This window comes from Mustela nigripes, chromosome 1 (assembly GCF_022355385.1).
Source record: "Mustela nigripes isolate SB6536 chromosome 1, MUSNIG.SB6536, whole genome shotgun sequence".
Taxonomy (NCBI): domain Eukaryota; kingdom Metazoa; phylum Chordata; class Mammalia; order Carnivora; family Mustelidae; genus Mustela; species Mustela nigripes.
The window spans coordinates 233922835-233941266 of NC_081557.1; the positions used below are offsets into that span (position 1 = coordinate 233922835).

Consider the following 18432-nt stretch of genomic DNA (forward strand, 5'->3'; position numbering starts at 1 on the left):
AGTCACCCTAATTTCACAGGACTTCACACATTTTCTCTCTGCTTTGGTTATATAACAAAAGACACCATTACCTCAGATGCAGTGGAAGATTTCAGCATATAGAAATGATACTTTTAACAAACCTCAGGAGCCTGTGTAAGACTTTCCTGTTCAGAGAGTAAGTTTAATAATAGGGAAGATTCATATGACTCCTGATAAAATAATTACATAGACTTGCTAAGTAAAATGGTGAGGCTCTTTACTTGCATGAATTGGTTATTTTTCTTTGAAAATTCTTTACTTCACATTACTTCACAAAAATAACTTTTACCTGAAAAATGGGATTTTTTTAAAAATATTTTTTTGTTTTTAAGAAACAGAGGCAGTTCTTGCCAAAGTCTTATAGTGCCTTGTTGGCAAAGGTGTGAATGGAACCTAGGCTTCCTCTGTCCCTCTTCTCTCCATCCTGTCTTCTGGTATATTAGCCATTTTCAGGCTGCCATGGGATGTGTAGTTTGGTAGTAGGAGAGTATGCTATAGCAAAAGCAAATAGTGCAAATAATGCTGGACAGATGTTGAAATTTGGGCCTATTTAGTATTGTTTAGCTCATAAGCTTCAGTAATCTGTTTTTAAAATACAGACTTTACCTAAATGTATTTTATCTCTTTGATAAAATACCTTGGAAGGATATATTATAGTCTTTATGGCAGAGATACTGTCTATAAAACATACTTGATATAAAATCACAAAGAGAGAAATATTTTGAGTCATTGGGTCTTAAAAAATAAAAGCATACATTTTAAATCTACAACCATGTCCCTTTACTGTATATGTAGATTTTTTTTAAAAGACTTTATTTATTTATTTGACAGAGAGAGAGAGAGATCACAGATAGGCAGAGAGGCAGGCAGAGAGAGAGAGGGGGGGAAGCAGGCTCCCTGCTGAGCAGAAAGTGGGAAGCGGGGCTCGATCCCACCCTGAGATCATGACATGAGCCAAAGGCAGAGGAGTTAACCCACTGAGCCACCCAGGCACCCCTATATGTGGATCTTTGACCTGAATTGTTAACCCGTGTTTTGTTGTTGTTCTTTCCTCTATAATGTTGTTAAAGACTTCAAGCTTCTGGGCCTTAAATTGAATTTTCTTACATAGAAAAAAAGGGAAAAGAATTGCTTTGGGTATTAGGTCATAACGACAATCAGGTCCTTCCTTATGAAGATGGAATTCGTGGCCATCTTGTTTCAGTGTCATGGCTGTACCTCTTCTAGGGGATCAAACAGATGGTAACCGCGTTCACAGATTCATCTTCTTGTCTGCTGCTGCCTTGAAGGCTCCTGTCAGAAGCTGGTGATGAGAGGGTGTGGCAGGAGGGACGATGATAGCACATGGGACCCTTTTGTTCACCCTCTTGATCATGGCTCTGCATGGACCCCAAAGGCTTTGGAGTCTGTGTGGGAAGAAGCCCCAGTGTGTTGCCATGGTAATGATGCATCTTGGTTGCTCCCTCGAAGCTCCATAGTACCAGTCAACTATTAGGAGATAGAGAACTGAGTGATAAAGTGCCAGTGGTCCTTGAAGAAAAAACAAGGATGTGATTCGGAGAAGTGTTTTATAGATTTCAGTCTTCACTTGTCGTCCTCATCCGGCCCATTTGCCGTCGAAGACTCTCCAAGACACCCTGCCATGAAATCTAGAAAACGTGCCTAAGGTTTCCGTGAGCCACACTGGAGACAGTCCTCTTAGGGAGGGGATAGCGGCTGCGGGCAGGGCTGTGGCTTTGCGGTGGGACTAGCCCGGGCTTGCCTCCGAGGCTGGCCGCGGGGCTGCGTGTCCGTGGGCTCGCCCTGAGCCCTGAGGAGTGCTGTGGGCATGTGACTCCTCTGGCATCGTCCCTGGCACGTCAGGGTGCGTGATGAATACGGTTGCTCCTCTCCGGCCGTGAAAGCGGTGCGTTCCCCTCGCGTGGGAAGGCGTCCGTGGTCCCGGCTTCCCCGCGGACTCCTGCTTCGGCCGGGCGCACGCGGGGGGCGGGGGGGAGGAGCAGGGCGGAGGCTGCTCGCCCTCCGTGCCGCGGGGTCCCGTGTCGGGGTGCCGTGCGGCCCGTGTGGGGGTGCCGTGCGGGCCCATGTGGGGGTGCCGTGCCCTGCGGCCTCCGGTAACGCGCTCCCTTTCCCGGCAGGTGCCCGAGATCATCAGCTCCATCCGCCAGGCCGGGAAGATCGCCCGCCAGGAGGAGCTGCGCTGCCCATCCGAGTTCGACGACACGTTTGCCAAGAAGTTCGAGGTGCTCTTCTGCGGCCGCGTGACCGTGGCCCACAAGAAGGCGCCGCCGGCGCTCATCGACGAGTGCATCGAGAAGTTCAAGCACGTCAGCGGCCGCCGCAGAGCCGAGTTCGACGTGGGCTCCCCGCGCTCGGAGAGCCCGCGTCCCGCCGCAGGCCCTTCCCTCCCGGAGAGGGTCCCGCCGGGGCCGCCCGCGGGCGACGGGGAGCCGGGCCGCGGGCCGATGCGCAAGTCCTTCTCCCAGCCCGGGCTGCGCTCGCTGGCCTTCCGCAAGGAGTTCCAGGATGGCAGCCTTCGCAGCAGGAGTTTCTTCAGCTCCTTCGAGGAGAACGACATCGAGAACCACCTCATTAGCGGGCACAATGTTGTGCAGCCGACCGACATGGAGGAAAATCGAACTATGCTCTTCACGGTAAAGCCCCCGGCGCCCGGGCTCCCCCGGGGCGGGTCCGCGTTCCGCCTGCTCTCCTGAGCGCCGATTCCTAGTGGACTGCTTTCGGATTTGTATGTGTGAAAGTGTGTTTTATAGTGAATAATCCTTTTCTTGGGGGAAATCCTTACTTTAGTCCTAGGCCTTTACCCTCATCGTGGGAAACCTAGAGAGAACCCATCTTCGGTGCTCGTTTTTGTCTCTACCCACCCCACCCTCCCTGCTCAGTGGAGAGAGCGCTTTTCAGTGGAAGCAACAGGGCACTCGAAAATGTGTATTAATTTCAAGGAGTGTATCGCAACAAAATCTTTAGGGTTTTGGAAAATACTTCCTCTTTACGGTTTCTATTAATTTATAAAACATTTATCCTTGGTTAATCAGGATAATTGGATTTGGGGATAAGATGGTATTTAAAATTTATACCCGAACTGAAAGAATAGTTTAGCCAACTGTTTACTCTCTTTTTTCCTGGGAGCGGTTTGGTACACTGAGCGCCAAGTGCCAGAGAAGGAATGGATACGGAAGCTGTCCTTGGCACTTTGGGTTCCTGGGTTCTGGGTTGCTCTGGGCTCCTCTGGCTGGGCTTGCCCTCCTTGGGGGTCCCCTGGGTTTGAGCTGATGGGGCTTGGGGCCTTCCCAGCAGTGAGCTGGCCTCTGAGGATCTAGGGAACTGATTGTTCTTCAGCCCCCTTCTAGAATGCTGTGACCGGTATTCTAGAGAGAACAAAATTACCATGGGTGTGATGTTCTTGTGCCTAACTCAGAGTAGCGAGAGGGCCCACGCGTAAGGAAACTGCCGCTTTGGGGAAAGCCACGTTGGATTAAGCAGGTTTAAGATGAAGATGATGTGTCTGTGTGTAAATAGTGCTTTTTTCTTCCTCTTTTCATCGTGTCCTGAAAAGGGTGCTGTGTCAGCCCTCAGGCTTATGCTTTAGTCTGTGACGTATATTTAAAAAAAACAACTCTTGGTGTCATTGTGAAAGCTGCTCAGTGTGTGACTGTTGTGTTCAGGGTCCCTTGCAACATGCTAGGAATAACAGCAGTGAACAGGACAGCCATCATTCCAGCAAGGGGTGTTGACAACTGAGTGTTCAAGTAATTGTCTCATTACAGTTGTGGTCTGGGGTTTCCAGGAAGGCTTCGTGGAGGAAGGAGCAGAGGTTTATTGTGACCAACTAGATATTCTTCTAGCTAGAGAATCCTGGGAGCAGTGGGTGAGAGGCCCTAGGGAGGGATGGGCTGAATGGAGTTTATTATGCTGACCCAAGGCTGTAATGCTAATGCGCTAACTTGAAGAAGTCAAGTAAGTAGTATTTAAATTCCTAACACACAGTTATGTACTCCACAAATGGTAGGTTGTTTTAACAATAATTTTAAAAGATTTTTCAGTAAAACAGTTAATAGTGTTTTGGAAGCTTCAAAAGGAGAGCTTTGGTTTTCTGGAAGCTTTACTTTTATAGAAAGCTCACTTCCTTATAAAGCAGAGATGTGGCATCTGTGGTTTTGTTGTTAACTTTTGGATATTTGGTTCTCTGATCTCAAAGAAGACTACTGTCTTATGTAGGTGAACGTACTAGCGGGTGTCCTGTGCTACATGAAAGCTGTGGGGTCAGCCGAAAGCTCTGGAGGTGATTCTCCACAGTTAAATAGTCAGAATCCTATAGGAGCTTTCCCCTTTTCTTCTTTATTTTCATAGGTTACAGAATGAGAATGTTTAATAAAACTGAATTTGACTTTCATGAAAAACTAGTTTCTTTTTTGTCTTTTAAGATTGGCCAATCTGAAGTTTACCTCATCAGTCCTGACACCAAAAAAATAGCACTGGAGAAAAATTTTAAGGAGATATCCTTTTGCTCTCAGGTAAATGGAGATGGGTTATTGGCTCATTTGCATTTGAATTTTTAATGAATTCTGTCATTCAGCAGAAGTGCTAAAAGGTCATAAGATGTATGTATGCCTACCGGGTATACTTGATTTTCAATCTTGGCATTTCTCCTTTGAATTTTAAGACAAAATATACACATAATTTTGAAATTAAAAAGTTCGCTGTTAGCAGCAATAATGTACTGGAGAAAAATAGATGGACCTTTCTTTTTTCAGTTATTAGTGGTAATATTATACAGTCACAAATTCAAGGTGTATATGTGTGGGTTTGCATACACATCTTATATATATCTTCATACATACACACAAATATTTTTAAATAGATCTCATTTCTACTTTATAAAAATTCTTAAGTTCTTTTTGGGTACGAGTCATTATTCTTCCTTAAGATAGTGACTCTCTATAAGGATGTTTTCCTCAGAATACAATGTCTACTTGAGTTCTTTCCTGATAATCTCTCAAAGTGTGTTTCATAGATTTTTGGGGGAATCAATTACAGTGAACTGTGTCAATTGTACTCAGGGTTTTCCTAGCAAATAGGAGATCGCTTAAAGTTATTGTTTGTCTATATTTTAAACTCTGTCTTCTTACTTGCTTGCTTTCTCATAATTAAGAAGATGTAATGACAGTAATGACAGTCTCATTCCTGATTTATAACATTCCTGATTTTAAAAATATGCCTTTTGAATCCTTTTCCCAAAATGTGAAAATAAAGAATGTTCCTTTTATAGTCGAATAGAGAACCATTTACAAAAGAAATTTTTCCAAGTCCGGCTTCCCAGAGAACATCCATCAGGTGCTTACCTTGCTTTGTAAGAACTTGGAATGAGATGCCAGGATATGTCAGTGGTTGCCCGTTTATTGGGAAAATGTTCAACCTGGAAGGGAGATGGCCCACAGAATTTAATCTCGATTTGCTACTATGTCTATTGAAATGTTAATGTTTAAACTTTGCTTTTTCATGTAACAGTTTTATTATTTCCTGAAGGGTTCAGCCTACAAGTATACATGATGGCCTGAATTTCAAGTTATTGGCACTCGTATCTCTGCACGCTGGTACTTCCTGGAGACGCTCATGTGTTAATATTTATGGGCTCTGTCTTATCTGCATCAAGGTGCCTCTTAGCTGATAACCTCCAAAAAATTTACGTATTAGATCTGAAGAGCTCTTAGGAAACTATGGTGTACAGCCTTTGCCTTCATATCTTACATTTAGAAGCTTCTCTGCTCTTTGTGCATCTAATTCTTGACTCGTTCTTCATACCACTATACTTCAGTGCTTACCTCTTTGTTCTTGTAGGAGTAAAAATATGTTTTAAGTCTCCTTTTTTTTAACCTTTGTGTCTGTGAGTGTTTGCGTGTGTGTGTGCATGTGTGTGTATAGTTGTGTTTCTTCAATAATCTTTTGTCTACTTTTGATTTTCAAAGTAATTTTTTATTCTTAATACCTAGGAAATGTTCTCATTTTTCTGTGTCGACTTTTCTGCCCTTCCTTTTAGTACTAAAATAAACATTACAAACTCTGGTTTTCAGTTCTTATATTATGGGTAATCACAATAATATTTTAGTAGAACGATGTTAATCTTCATATTTGAGAGATGTCTTTAGATACTTAAAATATCTGAGAAAATTGTGTGGAGCCACAAAAGACCCAAAAAAGCCAAAGCAATCCAGAGAACAACAAAACTGGAGGTATCATAACCCCAGATTTCAATATATACTACAAAATTGTAGTGATCAAAACAGTATGGTACTGGCACAAAAGCAGACACACAGATCAGTGAAACAGAATAGAAAACCCAGAAATAAACGCATGATTGTGTGGTCAATTAGTCTATGCAAAGGAGGCAAGAGTATATAATGGGGAAAAGACTGTGTCTTCAACAGTGGCACTGGGAAAACTGGTCCGCTGAATGAAAAAGAATGACACTGGACCGCTTGCTTACACCATACACAGATATAAACTCAAAAATGGATGAAAAGACCTAAATGTGTAAAACATAAAGCCATAAAACTCATTGAAGAAAACACAGACAGTAACCTCTTCAACATTGGCTGTTGCAGAATTTTCCAGATATCTCCTCAGGCAAGAGAAACAAAAGCTAAAATAAACTACTGGGATTAAAACAAAATAAAAAGCTTCTGCACAGAGAGGGGAACCAACAACAAAATAAAAAAGTAGCTTACTGAATAAGAAAAGATATTTGCAGATGATATATCTCATGAGGGGTTGATGTTCAAAATATGTAAAGAACTTATACAATTCAACCCCAAAGCCCAAATAATCTAATTAAAAAATGGGCAGAGGACAAGAATAGACATTTTTCCAAAGAAGTCATACAGATGGCCAAGAGACATATGGAAAGATGCTCAACATCACTCATCATCAGGGCAATACAAATCACAATCACAGTGAGCTACCCCTGGCAAGGATGTGGGGAAAAGGAACCCTTGGTACACTGCTGGTGGGAATGCAAGCAGCCACCGTGGAGAGCAGCATGGAGGTTCCTCAAAACCTTAAAAATAGAACCACCATATGATCCAGTAATTCCGCTACTGGCTATTTACCCAGAGGTATCAAAGCACTAAATCAAAAAGTTGTGCATCCCTGTTTTTATTGCTGCGTAATTGACAATAGCTCAGATACAGAATCAGCCCAAGTGTCCACAAATGAACGGCTGAGGAGGAAGTGGTGTGTATGTATGCCCCACGGGGTATTTCTGAGCTATAGAAAGGATGGAGATCTTGCCACTTGTGACCACATAGATGGACCTAGAGGGCATTATGCTAAGTGAAATAAGTTCAAGAAAGAGACATACCACATGATTTCACTTACATGTGGAATCTGGAAAGCAAAAAAAAAAAAAAAAAAAAGCAAAAAGCAGAAACAAACCCAGACAAAGAACAAACTGACAGTTGCCAGAAGGGAGAGTGGTGGAGGTGTGCCGGCTTCAAGGTCCGGTCTGGAGCGCGTTCAGTTGCAGGGATGGAAGGTCCCAGCACTGGGAGGACAGCCTTCGGGATTGTGAGGGTGTGGTGTGGTGGGAGATGGGGTGCACTCGGGGTGACCACAGACTTGCCGAGTCACCAAGTCGCACACCTGGAACTCTGGTAACATTCAGTGTACCTGTACTTCAGAAAAATCTGGGAAATCATTTTAGAGTGCTCTAGAAGGCTGCGCTGCCTAGGTCTTGTTGCCTTCTGGCACTTGTGGCTTTCGGATACCGCTCACCGCACCTTCCTGTCTTCCCCGCCTGCAACAGGGTATCCGACATGTGGACCACTTTGGGTTTATCTGCCGAGAGTCCTCAGGGGGTGGAGGCTTTCATTTCGTCTGCTACGTGTTTCAGTGCACAAACGAAGCTCTGGTAAGTGACACTAAGCAGCTCTTACCTGGAAAACATGTTTCTGGGCAATGTCAGCCTCACTGATTTTTCTTTCCTTTGCAAACTGTAGAGCTACATTGACGTGTTGTTATTTAGCTTGAATTATCTGCCATGACTGTTTAGTGACTAGCTAGTACACATGCAAGCCTTGTTGGGCTATGTGTCTTCGGTTTTCGTTTTTGAGGAACGTGCTTACATTCACCCTCTGGCCTGGCATTAAAGTATGTCATTTTGGAGGTTTGACCCAGAGGAGCTGGCTCTTACCATGAGTATTGAATTTGTGTTTTTAGTTTCTACCTTCTTTACGAGCTTTGAGCTGCTGGGTAGTGTTTCTCAGACTCTAATCCTAGCGGTTATCACGATTATTATCTGTCAGTCAGTGACGAATAGTGCCCCCCAAATCTTAAAATGCTGAAAGTGTTTGCAGAGTCCTGAAATCTCAGCCCTGCTCGTCTTACACGTGCTGGCTCCCTGTGTCTTCTCTCTGATCAGGTTGATGAAATCATGCTGACCCTGAAGCAGGCATTCACCGTGGCCGCGGTGCAGCGGACGGCTCAGGTGCCTGCCCAGCTGTGCGAGGGCTGCCCCCTGCAGGGCCTGCACAAGCTCTGCGAGCGGATAGAGGGTGAGTAGCCTTAGTTACCAGGACAGCTGGGGGATTTCAGCATGGCGGGGGATGGGGGGGATGTCTTCTGTACATGGCCAAGCTATTGTGTTTTGTGCTCAGCGTTTGAAGGGAGGCGTCCCTGCCCTTTCCCCATTGCTGCTCTAAGGGTCGTGGAGCAGAGAAACAAGCTACAGATGCAGCGGCCTAGCATTTATCCAGGCCGTGAATGGTCAGGTCGGCCCTGTTGGCTGCTTTGAAGAGGTCTAGTAAGGTGAGAGCTGCAGGATCTCCGCCACGTGTTTCAGTTCCAAGGTCACTGGTCATTTCTGCCAGGACAGTGTTGACGGAGTGAAGGGGCAGAAGACAGATTGCACCTGAGTCACAGGGAAGGAATAAACGGGACTGGGAGTCGACTGTAGTTTCTAGAAATGTGCTGTAGGGAGAAACGTAAATGTACTCATTGGCAGCTGCTGTTTTTTGAGCACTTAAGGCGTGCCAGGCCCTGCGCCAGGTGCTTTCACGTGTGGGAGGAAAGAGGATTGCTGATTTATGTTTTAGGGATAAGTGCACCGAACACTTGTGAGGTCGAGGGGAAAACTAGTGTGGGAGCCCAGGAGTCTGCGCATGTGGGAAAGCCCTCCCTGTCGCCTGAGCACAGAGCGGCCCCCTGGGGAAGACCGTGCTGGGGGAAGAGCCAGCGGACCCACTTTGCACAGCTGGGGAGGGTCAAGCAGATCCAGGGCCACAGGGGCCCAGTGGGTCAGAATGGAAAGGAGGAGACCCCTTTCTGGGGGGGGGGGGGGGGGGCGTGGAAACTTCCTCAGGTGGGAAGAGAGACGTTCCATTTCTGGGCCTGCAGGGGAGGCAGAGGCGAGGGGAAGAGAATGAGGGTAAACCCGCCATGACGATCCTCTGAGGGAGCCTGGAACTGAAGGGGTGCTTTCCTCTCTCTCTCTTTGGTTTTCGTTTTTTTCCATTTATAGGAGGATTTCTAAAACTTTGTGATTCTGAGGGGAGTCACAGGATTTAAACAACCCATGTTATTGTAAAACACACACACATCCACAAAACCCCTCCAGATTTGCTCATGTCGCATGTCCCTAGAACACTTCCAATGAGTTCTACTTGGGTTGAGAAAAACACTGTATTATTTGGATTTCATTTCCTTTTTCTCATAATTGTGGCAAAAGTACACATCATATAAAATCGACCATTTTCACCTTTTAAAAGTGGGCAGTCCAGTGGCATAAAGTACACTCACGTTGTTTTGAGGCCACCACTGCCGTCCATTGCTGGGGCTTTTTAATCTTTCTGAACTGAAAGTCATTAAACCGTAACTGCCCAGTCAGTCCCCCTGCCCCAGTCCCTGGCAGCCACCACTCTGCTTCTGTGTGTGTGAGTGTGACGGCTTCCAGGCACCTCATCCAAGTGGAGTCATCCAGCTTTTGTCCTTTCGTGACTGGCTGATTTAGCATAAATCTCCTTTCACGTCTTAGCAGGAATCGCATTCCCTTTTAAGGCAGATGAGTATCCCTTCGTGTGCCTGAACCACATTGTCTAGTTCTGTGTCCACAGACATTTGAATTGTTTTCTCAGTTGGCTATTGGGAATGACGTTGCTGTTAAGTTGGCGTATAATCTCTCCTCATGTTCCCGTTTTCAGTTCTTTTGGGAATATACCCAGAAGGGAATTGCTGGGTCAGATGGTAATCATGTGTTAAATCTTTTGAGGGTCGTATTTTCCATGGTGGTTACACCATTTTACATTACCGTTAGCAGTGCTCGAGGGTTCCTGTTTCACCCATCCTTGCCAACACAGGTTACTTTCTCTCTGCTTCTTCTTTTTAATGATAACCATCCTAACGGGTGTGCAGTCGTATCTGATTTCCCTTTTTAAATGAGCTAAACTGACAATCACCACCTTAAGTTTCAAAGGTTCATTTGCTGGCATTATAGTGCTCTTTAAAATGAATCAAAATGATTACTATTTTCAACTGTGCTTCCCTAGTTGTTACTGTTTGCTGACATTATACAAAATAAGCTGGAAAGGAGAAAAGTTGAGTTTTACCTAGAGATCTCATCTCAAAAGATCACTAAACCTTCCCTTAGTGGTTGTCAAGATAAGGGAAAGGATGACAGAAATGTCCCTTAAGAGCTTGTTAAGAAGCCAACAACGACGTTGGCCTTGACGATAAGGCAGACCGTGATCTGCAGGGACTGGAAGGATTCCAGATTTCTACTTGATAAATCTTTCTGTGGTCTGGCTTAGCTTTCCGAAAGTGAGAGCTGAAAAGTTCAGTCAGGAGAGGGATTTTGCTGCTGTATTTTGAAGTTATTATTTAATTCGTCTTTTTACCTGATAAAATCCAAGCAAAGCAGAAAGCTCTGCTAATGTAGAAACATTCTTGATAGCACAATTAGAAGTTTGGGGTTTGGCATGCCTGATGGGAAGCATTTCTTAGGTAGAGCGGGCACAGTGTTATAGGCATCCTAAGGAGGGGAGATGGGTCCTTTGTTGGGAAGATGCTGGTTTCATGAACACTTTGAGGCCCTTGCTGTCTGCTGTCATGCGTTCCTAATAAGTAGAATGAAGTGGTTTATAAAAGCTCATTGTATGTGCCCATAGCGTAGTGCTAATAGGAAGTCAGGCTCTGTCCAGGAACTCCATACACTGGGGAGAGGACTAATGACATGGCCACAAAAAGAAAGACTTAAATACTGTTTCCTTCATCAAATGATTTAGTTGGGTTATGCCCCAGGATTTATAAAAAAAAATACATACAATATGTCCCAACCGCGACAGTGGGACACACACTCCCAACATGTAAGATGAGCAGCTCTGCTCGGGCCTGAATTTGAACTCTGAGCAACTCCTAGCAGTGCTTGTCTAATATTTTGCTTATTTTAAAGTTGGGCAGAGCATTTTGGGAATTCGTAGAATGAATTTTATGTTCACTAAGAAGAAAAAAAAGTTGAGCTGAGTTTTCCTTTTGCCTTCTAAGTAAGTTTGCCTCTGGCCAAGCAACTGCTCATCAGAGCCCCTTTAAATAAGCGCCTTTTCTGCACCAACAGTGTGAAGGTGGCCTCACTGACCACCGGGCTGGAGGGATTAGAGTTTTGGAATGCCCTTGACTCCACTCACCTTTTTCTCTGCTGTTCTCTGTCTTCTCTGTTGCATCCCTTTCCCCCTGTAAAGCCTTTAGGCCTCACATGGGGGGTGGGGGTGCCACCTTCCTGCTGCAGAAACCAGACAGCAATGCCTGATGGTGTTGAGAAGCCACTGGAAGGTTCACTGTAAAGGAGTGGAGAGCCAGGCCTGGGGTCTGGGCGGCAGGGGTCAGAAACCTGCCCTGCTGTCTGAGGTGGGGCAGGAGGGACTTTCTGAGGTGAGGCGTCCTGAGGGCAAGGATAAAACTCGTCAAAGAGTCTCTTCACCTGCGCCCCCCCATACAGAGAATTTTCTGTGCCGTGGCCTGATTGTTAGACGTGTACAATCAGTCTGTTGTGCAATCGGTCTTTTACGCTGTTAGTTGTTGTACAATTGGTCGAACTTTGCTCCGAGCTCTGGGGTGCTCTGCACATGTGAGCGTCTCATCAAACAACACACGTATGTCCTGATGGGATGCTTATGACATTGTGTCAGGGACCTGCGGAGAGGCTTTTGGTTAATGCTGATGGCTCCTTTCGCTCATCAATTTAAACACTTTTTTTTAAAATTTTTTAATTAAAAAAAATTTTTTTAAAGATTTTGCTCACTTACTTGACAGACAGAGATCACAAGTAGGCAGAGAGGCAGGCAGAGAGAGAGGAGGAAGCAGGCTCCCCGCCGAGCAGAAAGCCCGACGTGGGGCTCGATCCCAGGACCCTGAGATCATGACCCGAGCCGAAGGCAGAGGCTTCAACCCACTGAACCACCCAGGCGCCCCTTAAACACTCTTTTGAGTCAATATTTAAGTAGTGCAATAAAAAACCACCCCTCTGTTTCCCTGGCTTGTCTGACCTGCTAGCTTGCTGGAAGAGTACCTGAATTGCGTTCTGGCAGAAGCCAGCTGTCTTTTTGGCACTGTCACCGCCTCTGCAGTCACGGTAGTACGGAAGCCACCTGTGGGTCGGGCGACCGGACTCTCTGGGAAAGGGAGGCAGCGGAGAGTTCAAGAGCTGTCGGTGGAGGGAAATGGACCTCGTTCAGAGTCTAACTCTGTCCCTCACTTAGCCGATGACCTAGGACAAAATACTGGACTTTGCCTGTGCCTCAGTTTCTTCATATATACATTGGAATTGCTAAGAATGGTGCCCACTCAGATTGTTTTGAGGGTTGAGGGGATGCACATAGTGCTCAGTGTGGTGGCAGACCAGCCACTCCAGAAGTGTTGGCTTTTATTTTTATATGATTTTCTTGGCAAAAAATAAAGGGAGGTGGGGGCTGCCGGGAGGGTGGATGTCCTGGAAGCTGAGATGGGCCCAGCAGAGCTGTGAGCAGGGTGGGGGCTCTGCGTCCACCAGGGGTCCGGGGCTGTGGGGAGGTGGCGGCTCATCAGCCTCCTGACTTTGGAGAGTCACCTGGCTTCTCTGGACCTCAGTGATGCCACCTCTGTAAAAATAGGCTTGATTTCCATGTCCCAGGTCCAGACTTGAGAGGCGGCCCCTCCTGGCCACACTCAGCCATGCAGATGCATTCCCAGTGTTCTCGGGGTAGAGTGCAGCCTGGCACCTGCCCCGGGACAGGAGGATGTGCAGCAGGTGCGTGAGCTGAGAGCCGCCCTCGGAATGAAAGTGCCCGGCGACAGTGCTCCCACTGTAGTCTGCTCAGCAAACGCTTCCATTCTGAATCTTCTCGGCAGGCATAACATTTCTCTCTGGCACCAGGAAAAGGCAAAACAGGATCTAAGCCCTGTTTGTGTGAAGAAACAACTTTCTGAAGCATCAGTTTCTTGTTGGCACTATATCGTGACTATGTAACTTTTCCTCAAAATCCTCCCTTAATGGTAATTAGATGGGCTTAGACTAGTAAGAAGCAAGTGGTGCTAAAACGAAGGTGGGTAGCTTCGTGAATCAGTCTGCAGGGAGCCGACTGTGGAGGAAAACATGATAGGGCAGCAGATGTTTTCCCTTGAGTGGTCTAGTTTGTATATAAGTACTGATGCAGACAGTGTTCTGATTGTACGAGGTGTTCTAACACAGAATGGTGGAAAAAAGAAAATTCGGAACCGCAGAGGCCTGAGATGGGGTCCAGCGTGGTGGTCTTTTGGCGATCACATCAGCTCTCTGGGTCTCGGTTTCCTCAAGTGTAAAATGGGGCTAACTTGATCGTCTCAGTGTTAACTGAGGCAGGCCTGGTATCTAAGACTGTGCCTGGCACGTGAGGACTCAGCTAAAAAATGTTAGCTGTCATCATTGCCATCACGAACGTTATGACTGAGTAGAATGTCCGGAAAACTTTGGAAGCCTGGAGTACGTAAGGACGTGAAAAGCCCGAGTCGGAAGTTCTACTCTACCTTGTGACTTCTCCATGTGTGTTTTCATGTCTCTCTCTCTCTTTTTTTTTTCTTAACAGGAATGAATTCTTCCAAAACCAAACTAGAGCTCCAGAAGCACCTGACGACATTAAGTAATCAGGAGCAAGCAACTATTTTTGAGGAGGTTCAGGTAGGCACGAGTTTCTAATTGCTAAACTTAAAGCAGAGCTGAGCAGCTTATCTGTGAGATGATCCCAGCTGGGAGGAAGCAGACCTGGTTCCTCCTGGTTCAGGCTCACCAGCCCCGGGCAGGAGCCAGGTCAGATGCAGACTCCCACCGGGTCTTGGTTTTCATGGTGAATGTGACTAACCCGGAGAAGTCCTGCCTTAAAGAATATTTTGGGATGAGAAAAAGGAAATTGCTGAGTGGAAAGAGCCTGCCACCCAGGAGAAAGATGACGTGGACTTTGGTCCCCGAGCATTCCTTTGCTCCCCAGGACACCTCTGCCAGCCCATTCCTGCTTGGGGTTCCAGTCCCAAAGTGTGGGAGTGGGCAGAGATAGGATTTCCTACGTAAGCTTGGTCACTCACTGTTTCTCCCTTCGTCCTCAGTGTTGGAAAGGAATGCAGATAATGTTACCTACTTACAACTATGTATCAAGCCTAAATATAAAAACAAAATACAAAACCAGAGCCAGGCTCGTTGCTGACTGGAAACTCTCTCTTGTTCTCACACGCAGAGGCCATGTAGCTCGGGAAACGATGCTGCGTGTGCCGGCATGCCTGGACTGTGTTCATTATGAATCTTTAGTGAGCTCATCACAGATTTCATGTCCACTCTGGCCAAGGGGCATCTTCTGAGGTTTCCTGGCACTTCTGTAGGGAGGAGAGCACATCAGGACTAAGAATATCTTTTTTTGTGGGGAGGGGAGTGGCAGGGGTACTGCAGAGGAGTCATCAGCCCAATCTAGAAGGATGACAGCTGTGGATGGCGAGTTCTCTCGGCCTCCTCACTGGCGCGGGGCCGTACACACCGGCCCCTGGCCCGTTTTCTGGCAGGAGTGACACATGTTCGGAGAAGGAAAGCAATGGAAGGTTTTTCAGTTTCACAAGTGGCTTAGATTGTAGTTTTCACAGTTTCCAATTGCCTTTTTTTTTTTTTTTTCCTTTTTTCTTGTTTGCTTCTGAATCAACTTGAAACAGGCTACTTTGTTTTTACTTAAAGGATCTTTAGAGTTCTGAGTTAGAGAGTACTCAGAAAACCTTAGTGCGATTTGTACTTGGAATTCATAAATGCGTGGGCAGTTTGCTTTTGACTCTAAATGCGTTTACGGTGGAGGCCGGACCTTTGCCCTGGATGCCGATCTGCTTGATGGTCCAGTGTTAGCGAGCCACTTTGGGGAACATCTTTGCCGCAAGCTCAGAAGATGCACATTCCTCCCCTAACGTGTGTTTCATCTTTTATTCAGACAGCACTGTGTAGCCATCCCAAAACAGTGCGATGACTCAGTGTCAGCAATAAGTGTTCTTTGGCAGTGAGAAATTCCTAACGGATGTGATTCTGAGATTCCCTTTGACCCGTTTAAATTTTTAGACAACCGGTGCATTATGGACAAGAGACTTTTTAGAGAAAAGTGATGATACAGGGTTGTGTTTTATTTTTTTTCCCTGTTATTTGTAAATGCATGCAGTCCATATCTTGGGGCCCCTGTGTGTTGTTCTAGAAGGCTCTGTAACTCGATTGGCTTGAAGACCAAAGGGAAGTGACACTGGGTGTGAAAAGCCAACGCTTACTCTGTCCTCCATCATTGTAAGCGCAGTTCCTCCTTATGAGATACAATTTGACATGGATATCTTCTTCTAATGGCTTGGGGGTTTCACTGAATTATTTTCAATGGCCATTCTTGGTTTTGTTTTGTTTGCTGTTGTTGTTAGAGGAATTTTTTTAAAAAGAGAATTTATGAGGGAGAAGCAGGCTTCCCGCGGAGCAGGGAGCCCAATGTAGGACTTGATCCCAGGAGCCTGGGATCATCACCTGAGCTGAAGGCAGATGCTTAATGACTGAGCCACCCAGGCACCCCCCCCCCCTTCTTGGTTCTTATAAAACATTTTATAAACCAAGTTTCTTTCTAGGTAGGAGCGCCTGCTAATGTGTTTGCAAATTATACCTTTCAAACAGATCATAGAAAGGTGGCTTTGCAGTGTCAGGACCCCTTTTGTAAACAGGAAGGTTAATAAGTTCCTTTGTACAGTTTTCCTGGAGGGTAATTTATCTCTGAAGAGTTCTCCAAGGGCAGACCTTCATAAGACAAATGTAATTATGGTTGAAATGAATGGTACGTAATTACTTAAAGAATACATAATCAGTGTTTTTGTAAATGCTTAATGCAGAGAAACAAGGGCAGACCACACAGGACACCAAGAGTAGAAACCCGTGGGGGCTCTGCACGTGTTGCAGGAGGTTGTTGTTGCCACATGCAAGCTGACTTTGAGAATGCTGAGAGAACTTGGTGCCTGATGAGCCTGAGGGCCTGTGAGCCCTTCTGTTGGGGGACTTGTGACACTTCACAGCCATTGTTTAATTGATGACCTTCTGAAATGCACCGTCTTCAGGCACATCTCACCATGCAGGCGGCCCAGGGCTTCCGGTGGTTGGTCCCCTGCAGTGCTTTCCAGTCCAAGTAGGGCTAGCTAGCAAAGGAGACGCCTCACAAGTCCAGCTCTGTCCTGCTGAATGAAGGTATTTCAGGGAATGGCTGAACCAATACTGAGTAGATAAAACAAGTCGATTCATACTCAGTGGGGGGGTCAGTGATGGATTAAAGAATATGATTTTTCAGAAGTTTTAAGGATTAATAGAGGGACTCCCCCTCCCCAACTTTGTGAAGAATATCAACTTTGTTGGATTTTCCATGGCTTTAAAATTATTTCCTCTAAGATTTGGTTATAACTTTGTAAGAAGATGTCATAAAGCAGTGTCCAAGTGAGCATTGCCATTTCAAGTAGCACCGGCCGAAGTCTGTGGACTCTCAGCATTCTGGTACTCATCAGTCCGCGCTGGGAATTCGGTTTTCAGTCCCTCTGATGTCCACCTCATAGGCCTTCTCATAGAAATAAGGTCAAGAAGCCTGTGGCAGAATTGGCTTTGTTACTTTTAACAGGCAATCAGTTGTTTTGTAGTTGTTTAAATGAAATCTAATAGGAGAAAAGCGCTCAGATCAGTGGTATGTGTATTTCAGCGAATTTTTATAAGATGAATACTCCTATGCAGCCAGCCAGCCCGAAGATTAAGAAATAGAGCATTTCCAGCTCCTCCCCCTCCCTCCCCCACTGGTATTACCCCCAGGGACCGACAGTCCTGACTTCTGACACCGTAGGATTGATTTTTTTTTTTTAAGATTTTATTTATTTGACAGAGATCACAAGTAGGCAGAGAGGCAGGCAGAGAGAGAGGGGTGAACAGGCTCCCGGCTGAGCAGAGAGCCCGGATGCGGATGCGGGGCTTGATCCCAGGACCCTGGGATCATGACCTGCGCCAAAGGCAGAGGCTTTAACCCACCGAGCCACCCAGGCGCCCCAACAGGATTGATTTTTTACAAGCAAGTTCATTTTTAACTGCAAAGTGATGCTGTCCAAACTGGATTCCCCATCACTTTCCTCAGACTTGTCTCTCTCACTAATGAGTGTTTATAAAATCAAATCACCCGTACAAAGGGGTGAGTTGCCACGTGGAGGGTGGTGAGACACCTTGCTAATCATTTGAACTCAGTAGAAGAGTAGCCACAATCACCTTTTAGTTATTTTAAGGAAGGATTTATTTTTTGACATTGTAGGACATCGTGGATATGGATTTCTGAACTTAGTGACTTTCCTCTGATGTTTCACGACCTCATGATGTTTGTCTTCCTCTGCCTCCGTTCCTCTGCCTGTGACAATACGTGGTGCTCCTTTGTCTCATTTTCTGTCCATCTGAACTTCCTTCTGTGTTTTGAGGAAAAGAAAGTGTCTTTCTCTTATTCCTGCATTTTTAGCCTTTTTTGAGACTTTGAAATAAGCAAGTGCACAGTTTCTCTAAGAAAAATACACATTTTCCTGTGAGAACAGCCCCAAATATTTAATTGTTATGGACGAAGGAATGGTTCTAACTCTTGGGTGTCTGTTCAGAGGCCTCCCCTAATTCCCGTATGCTCCTCTTTCTTAGACTTAAAAAAAAAATAGACTTTATTTTTTTTTACAGCTCTTTTAGTTTTGTAGAAAAAGTGGGTAGAAAATATAGAGTCCCCATATGACTGCCCACAGCCCACCCTTACCCTTAGGCCGCTTTTCCCTATGATTAACATTGCGCCTTAGTGTGGAACATTTGTTACTACTGGTTAGCCCCTATTGATACATTTTTAGTAATTGAAG

General features: G+C 45.7%; 1 protein-coding gene across 6 annotated transcripts in view; it reads left to right on the top strand.

Moving 5' to 3' along the window:
- The window catches only part of TBC1D1 (TBC1 domain family member 1), a 228621-nt gene that overhangs the window by 107165 nt on the left and 103024 nt on the right, over positions 1-18432 (top strand). For all 6 annotated transcript variants that reach the window (XM_059382307.1, XM_059382343.1, XM_059382297.1 and 3 more), the window contains 5 exons: positions 2160-2675; positions 4464-4553; positions 7841-7945; positions 8456-8588; positions 14124-14215. In XM_059382307.1, the coding sequence (XP_059238290.1) occupies positions 2160-2675; positions 4464-4553; positions 7841-7945; positions 8456-8588; positions 14124-14215 (936 nt within the window). The remainder of the gene's footprint in view (positions 1-2159; positions 2676-4463; positions 4554-7840; positions 7946-8455; positions 8589-14123; positions 14216-18432) is intronic.